Raw genomic sequence first — 19,897 nt, 5'->3', positions numbered from 1 at the left:
GGTGTATGTGGTGCCTGTCAAAAGGATAAACAAACGAAAGTTCCACACAAATCATCCCGAAATATTCTCACCAAAGCTCCACTTGATTTAATTCATATGGATCTTTTTGGCCCAATTCAACAAACTACAGAGGCTGGGAAGAAGTATGCTTTGGTTATGGTAGATGATTATACTATATTCACCTGGATGGCATTATTGGCTCACAAGAATGAAACTCTCGGTGAGTTCAAGATTATTGTTAATAGAATCCAGAATGAGCAAGGTCGCAAACTAGAGAAAATTAGAAGCGATCGTGGAACAGAATTCAAAGACACCAAGGTATTTGAATATTGTGACTCTCTGGGAATTATTCAACAATACTCACCACCCATCACTCCACAAGAAAATGGAGTTGCAGAAAGGAAGGATAGAAATATTCAGGAAATGGCCAGGGTAATGCTTTTTTTGCTAAGTAATAAATTTTATTAATAACCAAAAGAATACAAAAGTTTACAAAAAATATTTCAAAACTTGGAACTAAAGAAAACTAAAATAAAACTAGACTAGTTCCTTCTATAGTATTTTTTGTTTTCATTTTCAATTTCAATAAGGAAAGGAGGTTTACTAGTATAGATTTGCTTTTCTCTTCCTTGTAACCTTGCTCCCCTTTTTGCCAAGTCATTTGCATAGAAGTTTACTTCTCTGTAGTTATGGATGAACTCCCATGAGCTTACAGTCTTGCATATTTTCTCCCATCTTGAAATTGCAAACCAGGGGACTCTTTTACTTTGAAAATCTATAATTGTAGCTCTTGAATCAAAGCTAAAGAGAAGACATCTGAAACCATTTTGTATTTCCCATTCTCCTGCAAAAAGAATTGCCATAATTTCTGCAAAATAGCTTGTTGCAATTCCAAGGCACCCCTCTATGGCAATTACCACTTTTCCCTGTGCATTTCTTGCTATAACTCCATAACCTAACAAGCCTGGATTACCTTTAGAAGCTCCATCACAACAAAGTAGTAGTTGATTCTGCTGTGGTAGTTTGAAGCATATTTCATGAACTAAACAAGATTTGATCCTTCTGCATTTCAACCCAAAGCACTTTAAGATTTGAAGATCATAAATTGAATTCCACATAGGTTTTTTCATTCTCACTTCACATTTTGCAGTGAAATGTAGAATTTTAGACTTGATTATGTGATCTTTGAAAGCTTCATCTTCATGCACACACTTATTTCTTTGGAACCACAGTTCTTTTAAAGTAATAAAAGCAGAAATTCTCCGTATTTCACTTACTGCAGGATTTTTTTGTTTTGCAGCATTGAATACTTCCTCAAAAGATTGTGGATTTTTGAAACTGAACATATCTCCCAACCATTTCCAGATTAGTTCACTATAGTTGCATTTCCACAGTATATGATCTAGTGATTCCTCTTCTTTCTTGCAAAAGCAGCATCTTGAGGCTAATTGGAAATTCCTAGTTTTCATTTTTTCATTAGTGGGACATATGTTTCTAATGAGTTTCCAAATATTACTTGCTATACTTGGGTGTACTGAATGATTCCATACCTGAGTAGATCAGCTTACTTTGGTGAATTTTGTTCAGATACTTTCCACTGCAGAATCCACTGTGAAAACTCCAGTAATTGTTCCACTCCAAATTCTTTTGTCTTCTCCCAAACTGATCACTGGCAATTCATTAACAGATATCATTTCCAAAATTTCAGTAGGCATAACCCATTCACCTTCAAGGATCAAATTTTCTACCTTCAGATTAGGGAATTGATTCATGTATTCATTTTCAGGAAAAAGATAAAGGTTTTTCTTTTATCCATGTATCAGTCCAAACTGAAATTTGATTACCTTTACCAACAATCCACCTTGTGGAATTCTTTACTTCTTCTGAGATCCATTTCAAACCAGGAAGTATTGATGATTTTTTATAATAACCAATCCACTCTCTATTCCTAGTTAAAAAAAATTCTTGGAAAAATCTTGCCCATTCTTCATTACTGTTCAGAATTTTCCAGCATAGTTTCATAAGTAATGCTTTATTCATAATTTCCAATCTTCTAAGACCAAGACCACCTTCTTCAATTGGAGCACATACCTTATCCCATTTTAGAGTAATACTCTTTCTTTTTGCAGGGTCTCCAGTCCATAAGAAGTTTCTTATAGATTGTTCACACTCCTTTAGTGCTCTTTGGGGACATTTATAGACTGACATACAATAGATTGGTATGATGCAGAGCACATGTTTGACTAGAATCAATCTTTCTTGAAAAAACAGAAGCTTTCCCATCCATCCAGCTAAGCTTGCTTGTATTTGTTCCACACAGTTCCAGACATGTTGTGTTTTAATTTTTCCAGGAGTTAACATAACCCCTAAGTACTTGTCAGGAAATGAAGATAAAGGCATTCTGCATTCATTTGCAATTTGCTGTTTTCTTATCTCACTAGTACCCCCCATGAAACACTTGCTTTTTGAGAGGTTGAAAAGTTGACCTGAAGCTTCTTGGTATTCTTTGAGTAGTGTTGCTAGATTTTTCACATTTCTCTTGTCACCATTGCAAAACAAAAATATATCATCTGCAAAAAAATGTGTGAAGGACTTACACCATTTCTTGAGACCATTGATTGAAGCTGTCTTGTATGGATCATTTTTGATATTGACCTGCTGAAAAGGTCTTCAGCTATGACAAAAAGAAGAGGAGACAATGGATCTCCCTATCCGAGACCCCTCCCTACTTGAAAGTACCCAACAGGTCCACCATTCAGAAGTATTGATATCCTTGCAGATTTCAGAAGAATATGAAGCCAAGTAATTACATTTTCTGAAAATCCAGTGTCTCATTACTTGAAATAGATACTCCCAGCTGAGAGAGTGATGTGCTTGTGAAATATCTAGTTTTATACCCAAATTTCCACCTTTTCTTTTGGTATCAAGCTCATTCACCAATTCAGAAGCAAGAACAATTTGTTCTTGAATATTTTTACCTTTTATGAAGGCATCTTGTTGAGGAGATACAATCTTGTGGATTAATGATGTTATCTCAATATTGTTGTAGTAAAAGGTTCGTTGAGGCTTGTGAAAGAAAAAGATTCTAGACTTAATAAAAATTAAAAGTAAAGAAAACTTATATGAAAATTTGATTTCAAGATATTAGAAAATAACCAAGACACTAGAATCCACTATTACACATGAATGAATGATGTCAAATATTTCATAACTCTAATTAGCCTTTTAATCCTTTATTTCTTAATTCACAAATAATCAAACATATTCTCAAATATTAATTGTATCCCCTAAGCATAGATTATCTAAACAAAGCATAACCTATATAATTGAATCACAACTAATGAAGAAAATTATGTAAACTTTTAAGAACTCTGCAAAAGTAGTGATTGAGTGAATTATAGTTAAATATTAGAGAAAATGAAATAGTTACCCATTATTCATGTGTGAATAGCTTCATCCATTGCCTTGGTTACGCGAGAATTTAGCCTCTCATCATGTTGGAAACACGCTCAAAAATCATTTTTATTGCTCAAGGGGTTTACAAATGATGAATATGGGAGAAAATGAATAAAACCGGGTTTGTAACAATTATTTTAGTTACAAACCGAACTGTTACAAAGAGCGATAGAAATGATGTGTTACTGTCACTGTAGATATACGACCCCCTCCTTTGTGTCGTTGTTATAGCATGAACGACAGATTTTTGTGGGTCAATGTTCTTCGTGTTCTTCGTGCAGCAGCAGAAATGGCAGCTCTGCAACTTCGGTTTCTTAAGCTCTGTGGTGTTCTGATTCTCCCCAAACTCCCCGTCCATTCCTAAAACTCCTCAACGCTATATATATCCTCTCGTGCACAAGAAATATCCTCCATAACTCCAAATAATTCTCCATTACTCGGCAGTAAAGAGAAAATAATATTCGGATATTTTCTTCCCTGAATTAACAATTCACGCGCTGGCATGATGCATAAACACTCCAAACATGATAGTACACGCTGTAAGATTGATTCAACACGATTCAGACACAAATAATCTTTCCAAAATAACAAGAAATCCCGTGAATATCTCTCGCCTGAACGTGTTACCCTGTTTTCTTCTCGCGGAATATCCAGCCAAACTGGATCGAACCGAAGGCCTTTACCAAGCCTGTTAGGATAGTTCAAGTCATCCCAATGAATATCAGCCATTGAATCTCCTTCTAGCATGCTAAAAAGTCCAACCCTAATTCTGCCTGCGTCTGAATTATTTTCCCGCCAATTTTGAAATTCAAAATGTAGATGATGACCTCCCCCTAACAGAGACGGGGGTGCGAATAGCATTGGCCAACTGAGGTGCCCCTTAGTAATTGAGGAACCAAAATGAGAGGCCGCATAGCACATGTCCTCCGGGGGTGCTCCGCATAATTTTATGAGCCGAATTTTCCAACAATATTTATTTCCAAAAAATACCTACAAACACACAAAACACCATAATAAGGACGAAAACGAGTACTAACAATACGAAACATTGAGGACAAATTAGACACATAAATGCGTCTATCAATTAACCTTCCAAATCTTGAAGTTATGATCTTAGTAATTACTTTGAAACTGAAGTTCATTAGACCAATTGGTCTAAACTGACTAGCTTTTTTTTGCATTCTTGACTTATGGTAGAAGTAATAAGAAATTAGCATTGAAACCTTGTGGAATGAAACCACCCCTCTAGCATTATTGAATAGCCTTTGTTAAATCTTTGCCTATTATCTCCCAAGCATATTTATAAAACCAACCTGCAAACCCATCAGGTCCAGGGGCACTATCAGGATCCAGATCATATACTGCTTGTTTCACTTCTTCATTAGAGGGGATAGCTTCAAAATAAGTATTTTCTTCATCACTCACCACTTGAGGTATGACTTGAAAGAAATCTTGATGGTAATTTTTTTCTTGAAATTTAAATTTTTCTTTAAAATGATTAATGAGTATATCAGCTATTCTTTTTTGATCTGTTACTATGCTTCCATTTTCATCCTCTAGCTCAACAATTGCGTTTTGAGATTGTCTTAACTTCATATTGATATGAAAGAATTTTGAGTTTGAGGCTCCTTCTTTTAGCCATTTGACTCTGGCTTTTTGATGATTTATTTCTTTTTGTTTTTCAACCAGAATCTCCTGCTTCCCTCTTGTTGTAACTAAATCATTCAAAAGCATAGTATTTTCAGGATTGCTGTCAGATAACAATGTAGCTTGTAGTACTTGATCTTCAGCTTGCTTCAGTTTTTTATTTACATCTCCAAAAGTATTCCAATTCCATACCTGTAATTCTTTCTTTAAATTTTTTAGTTTACTCATAAAAAGAAAGATTGGATTACCTCTAATCATTATGTTCCACGAAGCTTGAACTTGATGCAAAAAATCAGGATGAGACTTCCACACTTTTAAAGCTCTGAAGGGAATGTTCTTAGGTTTTGGAATCTCTGCATTTGTACCATAAAGAATTCCATGGTCTAAAATACTTCTTACACCAACTTTGTATCCCCAAGTAAGATATTGCTCAATCCATTTGTCATTAAAAACTGCTCTATCTAAATTTCATAGTGTTCTTTTCTCCCCTGCCCTATTATTGCACCAAGAAAACTCTAATCCAGATTAAGGAGCTTGAATCAATCCACAATTATTCAAACAATTATTGAATTCTTTGATGGAAATTTTCAAGGGACTAAGACCTCCTTTTTTTTCTTCCACACTAGTGATTGTGTTAAAATCACCAATGATTAACCAAGGTTTATTTTGGGAACTTAGATTCTCCAAATCTTGCCACAAATCTCTTCTGTTTATTGTTAATGTAGCAGCATGCACTCCAGTAATTATTTCTTCACCCACCTCCACTGTTATTGCTTGATTATTACTTGAAAGAATTTTTGGTTTATTTAATGAGGAACTCCAAAGAATCTAGATATTCCCTTTATTCCCATCACAAGAATTATGAATAATCTGATAGTGCATTCCATCATGGCCAGGGTAATGCTCCATAACAAAAACCTACCATTAAGGTTTTTGTGTGAGGCTGTTTTTACGGCTTGCTATTTGATCAATCGTGTTTACTTACGGTCAAAGACCTTAAACGCTCCCTATGAGTTGTGGTACGGTAGGAAACCCAACTTACACTATCTCAGAGTGTTCGGCAGTAAGTTCTACATTCTAAAGGATCGAGAACAGAAAGGGAAGTCTGATTGAAAAAGCAATAAGGGTATTTTTCTCGGCTATGCATCTGACAGTCGTGGTTTCCGAGTCTTTAATATCCGAACCTAAGTCATGATGGAATTAGATAATGTTATCATTGATGATCTAAGTAACTTTCATCATGATGACTCTCCTACTGAGTTGCCTCCAACCGAGACAATTGAGAATGTCAAAGAAACGTCAGAATCAAAAGAAGTTATTCCAATGATTGCCGATCCTAATGTCTCTAGTAATGAGTAGAAAAGCTCTAGTCATAAGGTTCCTCTTGAACAAGAGCGTGTCTCCACACGACACCTTTGGGTTCAAAGGAATCATGATACTAACAATATTATTTATGGTAAGGACTCTACTGCTAAGACGAGAGGTCAACTTAAAAATATTTGCAATTTTGGTTGTTATCTATTGCAAGTGGAACCTAGGAACATTGATGAAGCTCTTAGTGATACCTTTTCGGTAAACGCAATGCATGAAGAGTTAAATCAATTTCAAAGACAAGACGTATGGAAACTCGTACCTTGTCCCCCCAATATAAATATTGTTGGTACCAAATGGATGTTTAAGAACAAGTCTGATGAATTTGGCACCAGAAACAAAGCTAGACATATCGCTCAACGTTATTCACAGATTGAAGGAATCGACTTTGACGAAACCTTTGATCCTGTAGCACGCCTTGAGTCCATTCGTTTGTTATTAGCTCATGCTTGTTTCCTTAAGGTTAAGCTATTTCAGATGGATATTAAATCTTCCTTCCTAAATGGAAACTTAAAGGAAGATGTCTATGTCGCTCAACCTAAAGGTTTTGAAAACCCTGATTTCCCTGATCATGTTCTTAAACTCAATAAGGCATTATACGGGTTAAAACAAGCACCTCGTGTCTGGTTTGAAAAACTAACTACTTCTCTTCTGAGGAAAGGTTTTTCAAGAGGTGGAGCTGATAAAACTTTGTTTACCAAATGGAGTAGAAAAATTGTTATTGCTCACGTGTATATAGATGATATCATGTATGGATCAACATTGGAGAAACTTGCAAAAGATTTTCAAGTTTCTCTTGGTAAGGAGTTTGAGATGAGAAATGTTGGTGAATTAAAATTCTTTTTGGGTTTAAAAATTCAACAACACAAGGATGGAATTTACTTATCTCAAGAAAAATATACAAAAAATCTTGTTTCAAGATTTGGTCTTGATAAGTCAACTCCAAAACTCACTCATATGCCTACCACATGTAAACTACATAGAGATGAGAAAGGTATAAATGTGGATCAAAAACTGTATCGATATATTATTGGAAGTATTTTACATCTCACTGCTACGAGACCTGATATTGGTTTTAGTGTTGGTTGTTGTGCTAGGTTTCAAGCAAATCCAAAGGAATCTCATCTTGCCGCCACAAAGAGGATCATACGTTACATCAGTCACACTGCCGGGTATGGTCTTTCTTACACTTTTGATACTAACACTGATCTTACTGCCTATTTAGATTCTGATTGGGTAGGATGTGTGGAAGACAGAAAGAGTACATCAGGGGGATTCTACTATGTAGGGATGAATCTTGTAGCTTGGCATAGCAAGAAACAAAATTCACAATCCCTTTCAACATGTGGAGCAGAATACATTGTTGCTGGGTCATGTTGTACTCAACTTCTATGGATGAAACAAATGTTTGCCGATTATGGAATTGATTCTGGAATAATGAAGACCTTTTGTGATAACTCAAGTGCGATTCGCATCACTGAGAATCCTGTTTAACACTCAAGAACTAAGCACATAGACATAAGGTACCATTTTATGCAAGATATTTATGAAGATGGTATTATCACTATGGAATTCGTGCCTTTCGAACAACAATTGTCTGATATTCTCACCAAACCATTAGACACTTCCACGTTTCAGCACTTGCGGCAGTCTATTGGTGTTGTTCTAGTTCATTAGATCCTCATAAATCTTGCCCCTGCTTTTATATCGATCTTTTGGGCAATTGAGTTTAGAACTCCAGAATAGTGTTAAGTCTTGTTTGCATTTGTTTCTAGCATATTTGTTTCTGTCAAGTATCCTAGAGTTTGTAAGAAATCCTTCTTTTCTTGTGAAAGTAAGGTCGCCTTTGTTGTTCCTTTGGGAATGACATTTTATGGGGGAGAGTTCATATTGAACTTGTGCTTAATTTCCAAATCTTTGTGGGGAGTGCGGATGTGGAATATTAGGGGTCATCTTGTATCTTTATTAACTCCTTGATGAATGCATTTAGCTTCGGCTTTATGATGGCATCTAAATAAGATGGTATGGTATTCTCTTTTAGTCATGAAGTATCTCCGTGGAAATTTCATGAGGGTCCCACTAGTTTTCGTACCTTTGCCAGTTTATATTGACAAAAAGAGGGAGAATTAATGTGTGGTGTGATACTACAAATACATATGGTTTACGGATCATTATGTAAGGGGGAGCGATTTTCATGTTGAGATAAAGTATTGACTAAGGGGGAGTGATGAATATCACCATAGTATTGTTGTCAAAGTTGCGATACAATTGGACTTTGATGATGTGTAATAATACTATGACACTGTATAACAATGATTGAGAGCATTTTGTTTTCTCATTGTTATAGATATGTATCTTCAACAACTATGATGCTGAACTTACAACCTTTAGGATCATGGAGTACTTGGAGGTGACGAAGATTTCGAGTCGCGTTGAAGATGCCAAGGAGATCAAGCATGTGGATGGGAAGCTACAATTTTTATCTATTTTGTAATCCGTATGTATTGATAGTTTTGTCACTAAAATTGATAAAGGGGAGATTGTTAGAGAATTGCTCGGTCGAACTCGCATGCGTTGCTATCTCAAGCATGTTTTTCAATGTTAGTGATCAAAACTATAAGTCTTGATTTCTAGCCTATTTATAGATGTCTCGGACTAGGATATAAATAGTGTAGTTGAGCTTAGATCTCTCAGCGTTCATCTCTTGAAGACGAAGAACTACTAAGGGGAGATTGTGGAACTGCTTCGACAAAAGGTATGTGGAGACTTGAACTCATCTATCACTTGGAAAGTCTATTTCTACTATCTCTTATATTGAGACATAAGTCGTGTTACGGTATAGTTTTCTCCATACACATTTGAGATTTCGAGTTGAGTATATCTCGCTTACATATTTCTCGAAATATGTGTTGGTAAGCTTTCGCTTCGACCAAGTTCATCTTATATCATGAGAAAATTTCCGAGTAACATCTTATATGGTTTGTGTGATACAGTGATTTGATGTAGGCTTGGAATGTTTCGATAATGATTATTTCAATATCTTGAAAATTGCTTTGATGTTAATAGTGTGTGAAAACGGCTATTGTCATTATAGAAGAATGTTTCAATGATTGAAATAAAGAGTTGAGGATGTAACCATCTTTGGATATAAGCATATATAGTGTGTTCGCATATTAGTGTATAAATCCATAAACCGGGAACCAAGAGTATGCATATGTGTGTATACGAAATTGGTGAAGGAGACAAGATAAGTTTGCGTACCCGTACGCATACTGGCGGAAGTTTTCGAACCGAAAATATCTGCTGAGTTTGGGAATTACAAACTCCTAAACTAGTCACCTTAAGGCGGAAGTTTTTGAACCGAAAATTTCTGCTGAGTTTGGAAACTTAACAAACTCGAAATTCGGTTGCTTAAGTACGCATACCCGTATGCATACTTAAGCTTGGTTACTTTGTCAGATTTGTCAGTTCATGGACTTAAACATTTAAATCATAAGGAATGTAATCTTTGCAAACCGTGGCTATAATGTTCATGATTGATACAAATGAATCAAACCGATTTGGTTTCGATTATGTTTTCTATACAATTGAACAACTCTTTAACTAGTTTCATTTGAGTGATTTGAACTAGTTATGGTTAAGATGAATAAGGTTGATATGAGAGTAATCATATGGCTAACCTCGGTTAACTATTTGTGAACCAACCTGGTGTACACGTTTAGGTACGTTACATAAACCGAAATGATGGTATATTTCATTTGTGTGTAACAAGCTAAGTTCGATCTAACGGTTGAAAGATATTAGCTTGGTTGAATCAGGTTTTTCATCTAACGGTGAATATTGAATTCTTTGTTACCAAGGCAACTTGGATTGCAAACCCTGATTTGAAAACTATATAAAGGAGAACTAGCAACTGGGAAACCTAATCCCCACACCTCCTATGTGTTACTATTTGCATAACTAGAGTCGATTCTCTTTTAACCTTAGGTTTCTTCTCGAGACCCTGTAGGTTAACGACTAGAAGACTTCATTGAGATTGTGAAGCCAGACCCAACTATTATCTTTGTAGTTACGTGATATGATCTTGTTGTTTCTATCGTGTTGAGTGCAATTGAAATAATTGTCTCGAGATTTTATATCTCCGATAGGAAAGATAGAAAATAATCACAAACAAACTTCATCTCATCGTTAGTGATTCCATAATAACTTGTTTCGCTAGTCAATTAAGTTTATTGTGAGGTGATTGATATCGGGAATATAAGTCCGGGTTATCAATTGGTTCCTGTTCACCTTGATTTATCAAAAGACGGAACAAAAACTCTTGGGTATTTCTGTGGGAGACATATTTATTCAATTCTATAGACTTTTCTGTGTGAGACAGATTTGTATATCAAGTCTTCGACTTTGGGTCGTAGCAACTCTTAGTTGTGGGTGAGATCATCTAAGGGAATCAAGTGTGTAGTATCCTACTGGGATCAGATACGTAAGAAGCGAAACCGTACCTTGAATCAGTGTGAGATTGATTGGGGTTCAACTACAGTCCATTCCGAAGTTAATTGGTAGTAGGCTAGTGTTTGTAGCGGCTTAATACAGTGTGGTGTTCAAACTGGACTAGGTCATGGGATTTTTCTGCATTTGCAGTTTCCTCGTTAACAAAATTCTGGTGTCTGTGTTATTTTTTTCCCGCATTATATTTTGTTACATAATTGAAATTTCACAGGTTGTGCGTTAAGATCAATCAATTAGAATATCCAAACTTTGGCTGTTGATTTACATTGATTGAAACTTGAACATTGGTCTTTGGTACCGTTCAAGTTACTCCTCTTAATCAACCGGTCTCGCGGATTTCTATTTGCTGATTTCAGATTAAATTGAGAGTTAGAAATATTAAAATCTTTGATATACTTTATTCTAGATTGAGTCTGATTGTCTAATTGATTCTCTAGAAAGTGTATCAGAGTAAGTCTTCTCAGATTGCCAAACGAATTGTTGGGTGGGGTTGTTAGACCCCCGCATTTTCAAGATGAGGGTACCCAAATACACCACAATCTTTGTATTTATCAACCTATAAGTCCTCTACCGAACGAGATCGTCTATGGACAGAGTCGAGACAATACGACAACTCGGTTCACACTTCGTGTGATTGTCTATGGATATGAGATCGAAAATCACAAAAACAACATAACTTGTGTGATTGACTATGGATACAAGATCGAGACAATACGACAACAAAGTGTGTTACTTGATAATAGGTTCGGTAATAACTAGACTCTATAGGATCACTATCAAGTATTACGGAGTTAACGTACTTGTGTATTTTACTTAATTATAATAACAATTATAATGCGTAAATCAAAGTAAAAGACATAGCAAGATTCTGTTAACGAGGAAATCGCAAATGCAAAAAAACCCCGGGACTAGTCCAGTTTTGAATACTCTCACAATTAAGCCGCTATACAAAATCTAATACCAACTTCGTATATTTTAGACCAAGCAGACTGCCCCTAGGTACTTAGTTCCCTCAGTATCCCTGTGCCTTCGAATTCTAGAGTCACGCAAGTGAGTAGCAAATGCTTTGGATCGTATTCCAAGCAGCAAAGGAAGAATCTGTTTGGTAACCACTCTAATCAATCTTGCTACAAGATATAGATGAGTCGTTGACAAAGGCTCTTCTGTTTAATCTAATAAACTCCCTTGTCTGGTTAGATCAATCTAACTATAACTACCGAAATAGTGAAGTATTGTTTCACACTCAATCAATATAGATCTCAAAGATAAATATAGAGAATTCCGATCTCATATAACTAATCAATCAGATCTATCAAAGATAAATCAATTTTAGTTGGATCCCAACCGATCAAGGTTTGTGCACTAAATTCACAAGATATGAAAATTAATAAGAAATCTTATTCGTCTTCAAGTCTTCTTTTATCTTCAAATACCTGCACAATACCGGTCGAATCTCTTGTGATCACTTTACGCACAGAACAGAGTCTGTTAAAATTGGATTATCAAGGAAACAATTACACGAAGCAATTTTCCCTGTAATCCAACAATTCGACTAAGATACTCAATTCCCTTGTTGGACCGATTGCGTATGCACAATCGCTTGTTTTGATAAGACCAAGATAAATATTAGAATTAACTTTATTTTTCTCATTAGGCTCTGATTATTCAGAAAATAACTTATACCTTTCCCTTTAGACAAGACAAACACTAGGTTAGTTAACTAGTTTTTCTTGTCAAGGCATTCGATTAGGATCACTATCAATTATTAAGGAGTTAACGTACTTGTATATTTTACTTAATTATAATAACAATTATAATGCAGAAATCAAAGTAAAATACACAACAAGATTTTGTTAACGAGGAAACCGCAAATGCAGAAAAACCCGGGACCTAGTCCAGAATTGAATACTAAGCTGCTATACAAAATCTAATACCAACTTCGTATAGTTGAGACCAAACAGACTACCCCTAGCTAGTTAGTTCCCTCAGTATCCCTGCACCTTCGACTTCTAGAGTCACGCACGTGAATAGAAAGTCCTTTGGATCGTATTCCAAACAGCAAAGGAAGAACCTGTTTGGTAACCACTCTAATCAATCTTGCTACAAGACATAAATGAGTCTAAGACAAAGGCTCTTCCGTTTAATGAATAAACTCCTTTGTCTGGTTAGATCAATCTAACTATAACTACCGAAATAGTCAAGTATAAATTCACACTCAATCAAAGATAAATCGATTATAGTTGGATCCCAGCCAATCAAGGTTTGTGCACTAAATTCACAAGATACGAAAACTAATAAGAAATCTTCTTCGTCTTCAAATCTTCTTTTATCTTCAAATATCTGCACAACACCACTCAAATCTCTTGTGATCAATCATACACAGAAGGGAGTCTGTAAACAATGGATTATCACAAGATGTCTTTAAATCTAACAACAGTTCTAAAGATCCCGTCGATACTTTGATCTAGTCTGAGTGAATCTTATATCAGAAGAGAAGATTCTCAAGCATAAACAAACTAGGTGCAATCAAATTTTCAACAACCGTTAGTCAATCAAATCAAATCGAAAACTGATAACACTGCAATTATAGTTTCCCACGAACGGTACTCGTGGAGCTTCTTGATCCCACATAAGTCTTTAAACGAGCGATCGTAAGAGATTTCACCTAATTAGGATACTTTCCTAGACGGCTCCACCAGAAACAACAAGAAATGAAGTTTTCCTGGATCTTAGGATAGTTTGCTAGAAAGGCAAATTTCTAGACCAAGGATGTTTGGACATCAAGGAATTTCCAAAACCGAAAATATTCTAATGCTCAAATTCGGTTTTCATAATCCCAATAAATGTTGGTTTAATATTTCCGAAATCTCTCAATAGAAAATCTCCAATTAGTAAATGCACATTACTAATTTTATTCTCTAGAGCTACGCATTAATTGCTGGGAATTAAAGCATATAAAATCAAAAACCTTAATTAAAAGATTCTTAATTTATTTTGGCACAGGATCTCCTTGAGTACCAAGGAATATCTTTGAACAATAAATGATAAGATTTACTGCTCATGTTCAAAGTATGTTGACATCTTTTCACTGCAAATCCTTATTTTATATTTCCATGATTTTCTTCTTGGAATCGTTTCTACCCCACTTCCAAACAAGTTTAGAATTGGTTTACCAGTATTCCAAGACTACTATGTGATTGGTCATACCAAATCACAATGGTTAGTTGTGATCGGTCCTACCAAGTCACATACACGGGTTCAGATCGGTTATACCAATCACTAGGATTAGTTATACCTAAATACGGTATGTACATGTGATCGGTCACACCAGTCACTAGGATTGGTTACACCAATTACAAGGATCGATCACACAACACTTATGATCGGTCACACCAATTACTAGGTCACACCAACTACAAGGATCGATCATACCATTTCATGGTGATTACCTAGGATCGGTTACACCAATTACCAGGACCTGTCATACCAAATCATAAGTCTAGGAATTGTGATTGGTTATACCAAGATACATAACCTGATTTAAGATCGTTTCTACCAACTCACACATATTGGTCATCCAAAGGTATACAATAAATATCCAGACCAATCAACCTATTGATTTCCCTTTCGATTCACGAAACAAGTTCATGAAGGTACTTCCTTTAAACAAATTTAAAACATTGTTTCCTAGGATGAAATCTTCACCATAGCCCATTCACATAATCATAACACTATACGAAATTATGTCGATGTCATACCTACGAAGTTCAAAAGATAAGCGTTATACTTCGTAGTCTAATTCCTTAATACTATGATCATATTATTATGATCATATCACATCACTAGAGTATTATATACAATATGTACAGTATATACAACTAAGATACTAGATGAGTTTTGATACTAAAATATGACAACTAAACTTGACATACCAACGCTTGGTGAGTTCAACCGAGCTATGCTATAACACCAGCAATGAAGAAAACAATCAGTTCCTCCAGCTACCAAAAGATCAGCATTTGCAGTAACTACGTGGATAGTGCGCCCAAATGACAAAAATTATGCAATCAGTATCCATCTTCGATGCCCTAGATTTAGGTTTGCATTATTCATTCTTACTTGGGAAATATTATGGAAAGAAAAAGAACGAAATATATGCTCATTCTGTATCTAGATAGAAATTTTCTTCCTATCAATGGAAAACTTAGGAAACAAAGAAGGAATCACATTATAAGGAAAGAGAACGAGGGGTTTCAGTTCCTGGATTCATTTGTCAGCAGATATAACATGTTTATGATAAACCGGAAAATTACACCTAGCATGCCATGGTGCGCAAGTAATAACTCCCCGATGTGCCACTTTGATACTACAGACCGGGTCTTAAAACTTCTCTTTTTTCCGGGAAAATGCACGTTCATACGCCTGTGCAAGCATGCTCGACAAGAAAGATGAAGTTAACATATCTTCCATACTGTTCCAAACTGCACCGGTTCGTCGCAGGGTTTAGAGCCTTAGAGGCTAATTCCGATGCATTATTTTACGCATCACTTGTTTCAAGTCCTTTTTGAGGCATAAATCTAGCCTTGAATTGCACATAGGTCATTACATCCTATCTGCACCTCTTCACGAGACGCAGCTGATTGTGATGCCATGACTCCTAGTATACATCCCCGCGAGATACTACTGGTCATGTAGGCTCTGTAGATGGGTAAAAACGTTCTCGGCGGACTTATAACCCATAGCGGAGACATACATGTCTCATGTAAGCATGACTCACCCTATTTGAGATCAAGAACTAATTCCTAGTACATCATCGACAGCCAAATCTCTGACGGCCTCAAATCCGTCAGCCAAATCTCCGACATCCTTAGTTGCGTCAGCCAAACCTCAGGTGGCCTCATCCGAACTGCGCCATCTCTTCTTAAGAGTTTTATACACGCATAAAACTCAGGAACACGCCTCACCTAGGGATCAAGCCTATTTCTCAGCGTTTCAAATACACTCACGGCTAGTAAATTGGGCTTATACTGTACACGTCTATCCAAAAACGTGGATAGATTCTATTGAGCTCTGCATGCTCAACAAAGGGACCCACAAGCAATAATATAGTCTCCACATGACATATGTAACCGGCTATGGAGAGAGGGAGCTCAACCTCAGCTTCTCTCACCCTCTACACACGATTTCCGAGGCATTCCATGCCTTTTCACGTGACTCAACCTAGTCATTCTCACAAATCAGAGAATATTTCTTTATCTTGGCCAACTTAGCTAAATAGAATGTTTCATTCTCTCAACACATCATTACAAAGGCTGGCTCAACTTCTCACAAATGGGGTAATATCAATTAGGGTTTTGGTTTGGCAGTCTACAGCACGTGTGAGAAATAGCCGACCTATTTCTCACTGCATAAGAGAGTAAAGGCGGTGGAATAATGAGATAAACTCAACCTAGTTTATCTCTATCTATTCCTGAAGAAACGGGAGAAGTGCTCCGCACGACACGACAAGCAATCCCGATCTTCACCGACCTGAGATTAGAGAATTCAGCTATAAATAGGTCATCTATTTCTCAAATCTAACACAACTTTCTCATAAGATCTCAGAGTAATTCTTCTTCCTTAGAATTCTCTGATCTCTCTCTTCATCTGCTTCCCTCCCTAAGACCAGACCTAACCTCTTTCCTATGACTGAAGCATCCTTTGAACGGCCATTGTGTGTGGTTTAGGCAGACTGTTCGTGCTTAACCTCCCATAACTCACTTTCAGAAACCCTAGAATCCAACTTTAGCCTCTCACTGATTTTAGGTAACTACAAACGTGTCATCGGAAAATTGAAGTTGAGTGATCTCGATCCCCTTATGACTCATCCTGAAACCTTCTAACTGACCTTGCTCTTTACCTAATTGCGGCGAAAGATTCAAAGATTCTGAGACAATTAAGAACAGAAACGTCGAGAAAAAATCGTATTCCTAAAATTGACACCCAAGGAAATAATAAATCTAACATTCATGGGAGTGGGTCTTATAGAAAAAAAAGTACCAATGTTTATCCGATCAGTTTGTTAATCATTTTGAGAACTTTGCTATTTCGTCCACAATACCTGACCCAGCTTAATCGCTAGTCCAGCGGGAAATAACATTTATCTGGAGGTCCATAAAAAGGTTTGAGAAGCGAAAATTACTTCTTTACCCATGATATTTCACGTGCGAACACAGTCACGTTTCTCCTAAATCAAGATTCAAAGCCAACATCGATATAAACTAGGGGGCTCAATAAAGATCAAAATCAAAACGAACAACGATTTAACCCCTGAAATCGAAAACTCAGAAATCAAAAGTAACCCGAATCTGAAAGGAAATCATCAACAGGATCATTACAATCTTCATCTAACCTAAATCATCAAAACCCGTAGATCTGAAAATTGATTTCTACTCAAATCGACAAAAATGGTTATAACAAGAACAAATGAAAGAAGAATAAATTAGTTTCGGTTCTCAACCTAGATCAAAGAAGAAAAAGAAATCAATTGAATCAGCATCAAATAAAAATAAGAAAATATATTGATACTCAACCAAAATCAAAAAAAATCTGGGTTTTCATCCAAAAACAGAAAAAGGGGTATTGATTCTAATTTGTTTCCATCTGTGAAATATTTATACTTCTAATTTTGTTTATGTTTTATACCAATTTTATTATATGATCCTACAGTACATACATATCAGTATGTACAGATGAAAACCCCTTGATATGTACTGCCCCTTTTGCTGCATCTGATCTTGCAATACATATCAGTATGTACAAACCAAAATCCTTGATATGTATTGTAGGATATGAACCATCGGTACTTTATCTTACATAGATATAAGGTACATATTAACATGTACTGCTTAAACCTTTGTATGCTTGATATGTACCAGGTAAACCCTTGATATGTATTGTATATTTTGAAATTTCCTCATATGATCCTATAGTACATACTGAAATGTACTGTTAAAAACCTTTGATATGTACTGATCAAATGTTGTGTATGATCATACTCATACAGTACATATCAATATGTAACGCATGTATCATAGTATTTAACTTTTGCAGTTCATATTATGTTCTGTATGATCCCACAGTACACATTAGTATGTACTGTTAGAAATCCTAGTTTATATTTTGATATGTGCTGTTGAAAGTACTTTGTTGTTGAATTAGTACATATCAACATGTAATGATGGATATATATGACCAGTTCATGTTATATCTAGTAGATACGGGTTAATCTTATGTTATAATATGTACTAACATGCAAATTGGTATGTACTAATCGAAAAACTGACTTTTTAGAATTCATATCCACCATTAAATATCAACATGTACAGTTGGATAAGTTTGTAATTTATGTTTCTGATGCTTGTTGATTATACAAGTAAATGACTATGTGGGTTTGTGGTGCTTATGGTAGCTTTGTAGTCAATGGTGCTGGTGGAGGTGTATACGCTAGGTGATAGTGCTGGAGCTGGTAATATCTTTGCTGGTGAACATTGATATAGTGCTGATAAGGGAGTTGTGGTTGGGTACGGATCGGTAATTGGTTACGGGAGCAGTGTGGCAGTGGAAAACTAGTAGTTGTGGTGTTCGTTTAATCCTTTGTTTGCTTAGATGTTTTTCAATTGTGACTAGCTAATGAAGAGTTATTGTACAATAAGTAATGTTTTCTCTTTTTTTTTGTGTTTTGTATGGTATGTCATGGTTTATGACCAATATTCTTCTCAATGGAAAATGTCAAAAAAAAAATTGATTTATAAAGTAGCTTATGTACGGATATTGATATATATACTGAATCATTTTGTTGTATTGGAAATTTTTTTTGCAAGTAACACAATGGTTGAGTACGTTATCGTCTCTTATATTATTTTTCCCGTCATTATTTTGTAATATTTTGCAATATTGTACCGCTTTTCTAAATTCTTTGTTTGAATTTATAGTTTTGCAACATACTAGTCAGCATGAAGACGATTGAAAAAGAGTATGAAACCTCTTTAAGAAAACAACAGTACATATCTGCAAAAAAAAGAGTATGAAGCCTCAAATACAAGCAGTACATATCTGCATGTACTGTAAAACCTTGCGCGCAAATAAGAAAACTGAAATTTTAACTCAAGACTATTTTTAGTACAAAAAGGTCTACAATTTAGTACAACAGGGTCTACAGAAAAAAGAAAAAAAAACTTAGCTTCAATATTTCTTATGGTACTGCAACATACTAATCGTATGAACTTGAAATAAAAGACTAAAAAGAGTATGAAGCCTTATCTAATAGCAGTGCATATCTCTCCGTACTACAAACATGGTACTTAAAAGAAAATTCTGCCATAAACATAACTTATCCAACTTTAGTACATATTATATCACCCGGTACATATCAATATGTATACAGTGAAACTTTAGTACATATCTACTGAGCGAAAACCTAGTACATATTGATATGTACCAAGTGAAATTTAGTAGATATCACACATTTGATATCGTCTCCTTGTTTGATGAGCACGCTGATGGTGCTAACTCCTGTAGACCCCATTATGCAATATTAGGTAAACATCACAGAGAACAAAATAATAATAGGACAAAAAAAAGTTCGAAAACAAAAATAAGCCCAACTGACAGTATGTATCAATATGAATCACTACGTGTACAAGCATCTTAGTTAACTATCTTACCTAACCTAGTACATATCGATATGTACTGAGCGAAAACCTAGTAGATCTCGATATGTACTAAGTGAAATCCTAGTAGATTTTGAGTGATTTTTTCTAGAATTAAGTGCAGTTTCTGCAAAGACTGATAAGAATATCATTGCAGAATATGTACCTGTCATTGCAGAAAACTCTTGAAGCCGAGAAAGAACTGCTGGATCTAATGCACGATT

At 35.6% G+C, this 19,897-nt stretch overlaps 1 protein-coding gene across 1 annotated transcript; it reads right to left on the bottom strand.

Moving 5' to 3' along the window:
- Positions 1-542: 542 nt before the first annotated feature.
- LOC113312896 lies at positions 543-1,469 on the bottom strand. The gene has a single exon (XM_026561626.1). It carries the CDS (start codon positions 1,467-1,469, stop codon positions 543-545), a length of 927 nt encoding a protein of 308 aa, XP_026417411.1.
- Positions 1,470-19,897: the final 18,428 nt, after the last annotated feature.

The sequence above is a fragment of the Papaver somniferum genome, chromosome 9 (assembly GCF_003573695.1).
Source record: "Papaver somniferum cultivar HN1 chromosome 9, ASM357369v1, whole genome shotgun sequence".
Lineage (NCBI taxonomy): Eukaryota > Viridiplantae > Streptophyta > Magnoliopsida > Ranunculales > Papaveraceae > Papaver > Papaver somniferum.
Note: the sequence above shows the minus strand (reverse complement) of the source record. Positions and strands in the feature narration are given on the sequence as shown.

Coding starts and splice junctions, on each gene's coding strand:
- LOC113312896 (XM_026561626.1), bottom strand. CDS start 1,469: ATGAAAACTAGGAATTTCCAATTAGCCTCAAGATGCTGCTTTTGCAAG.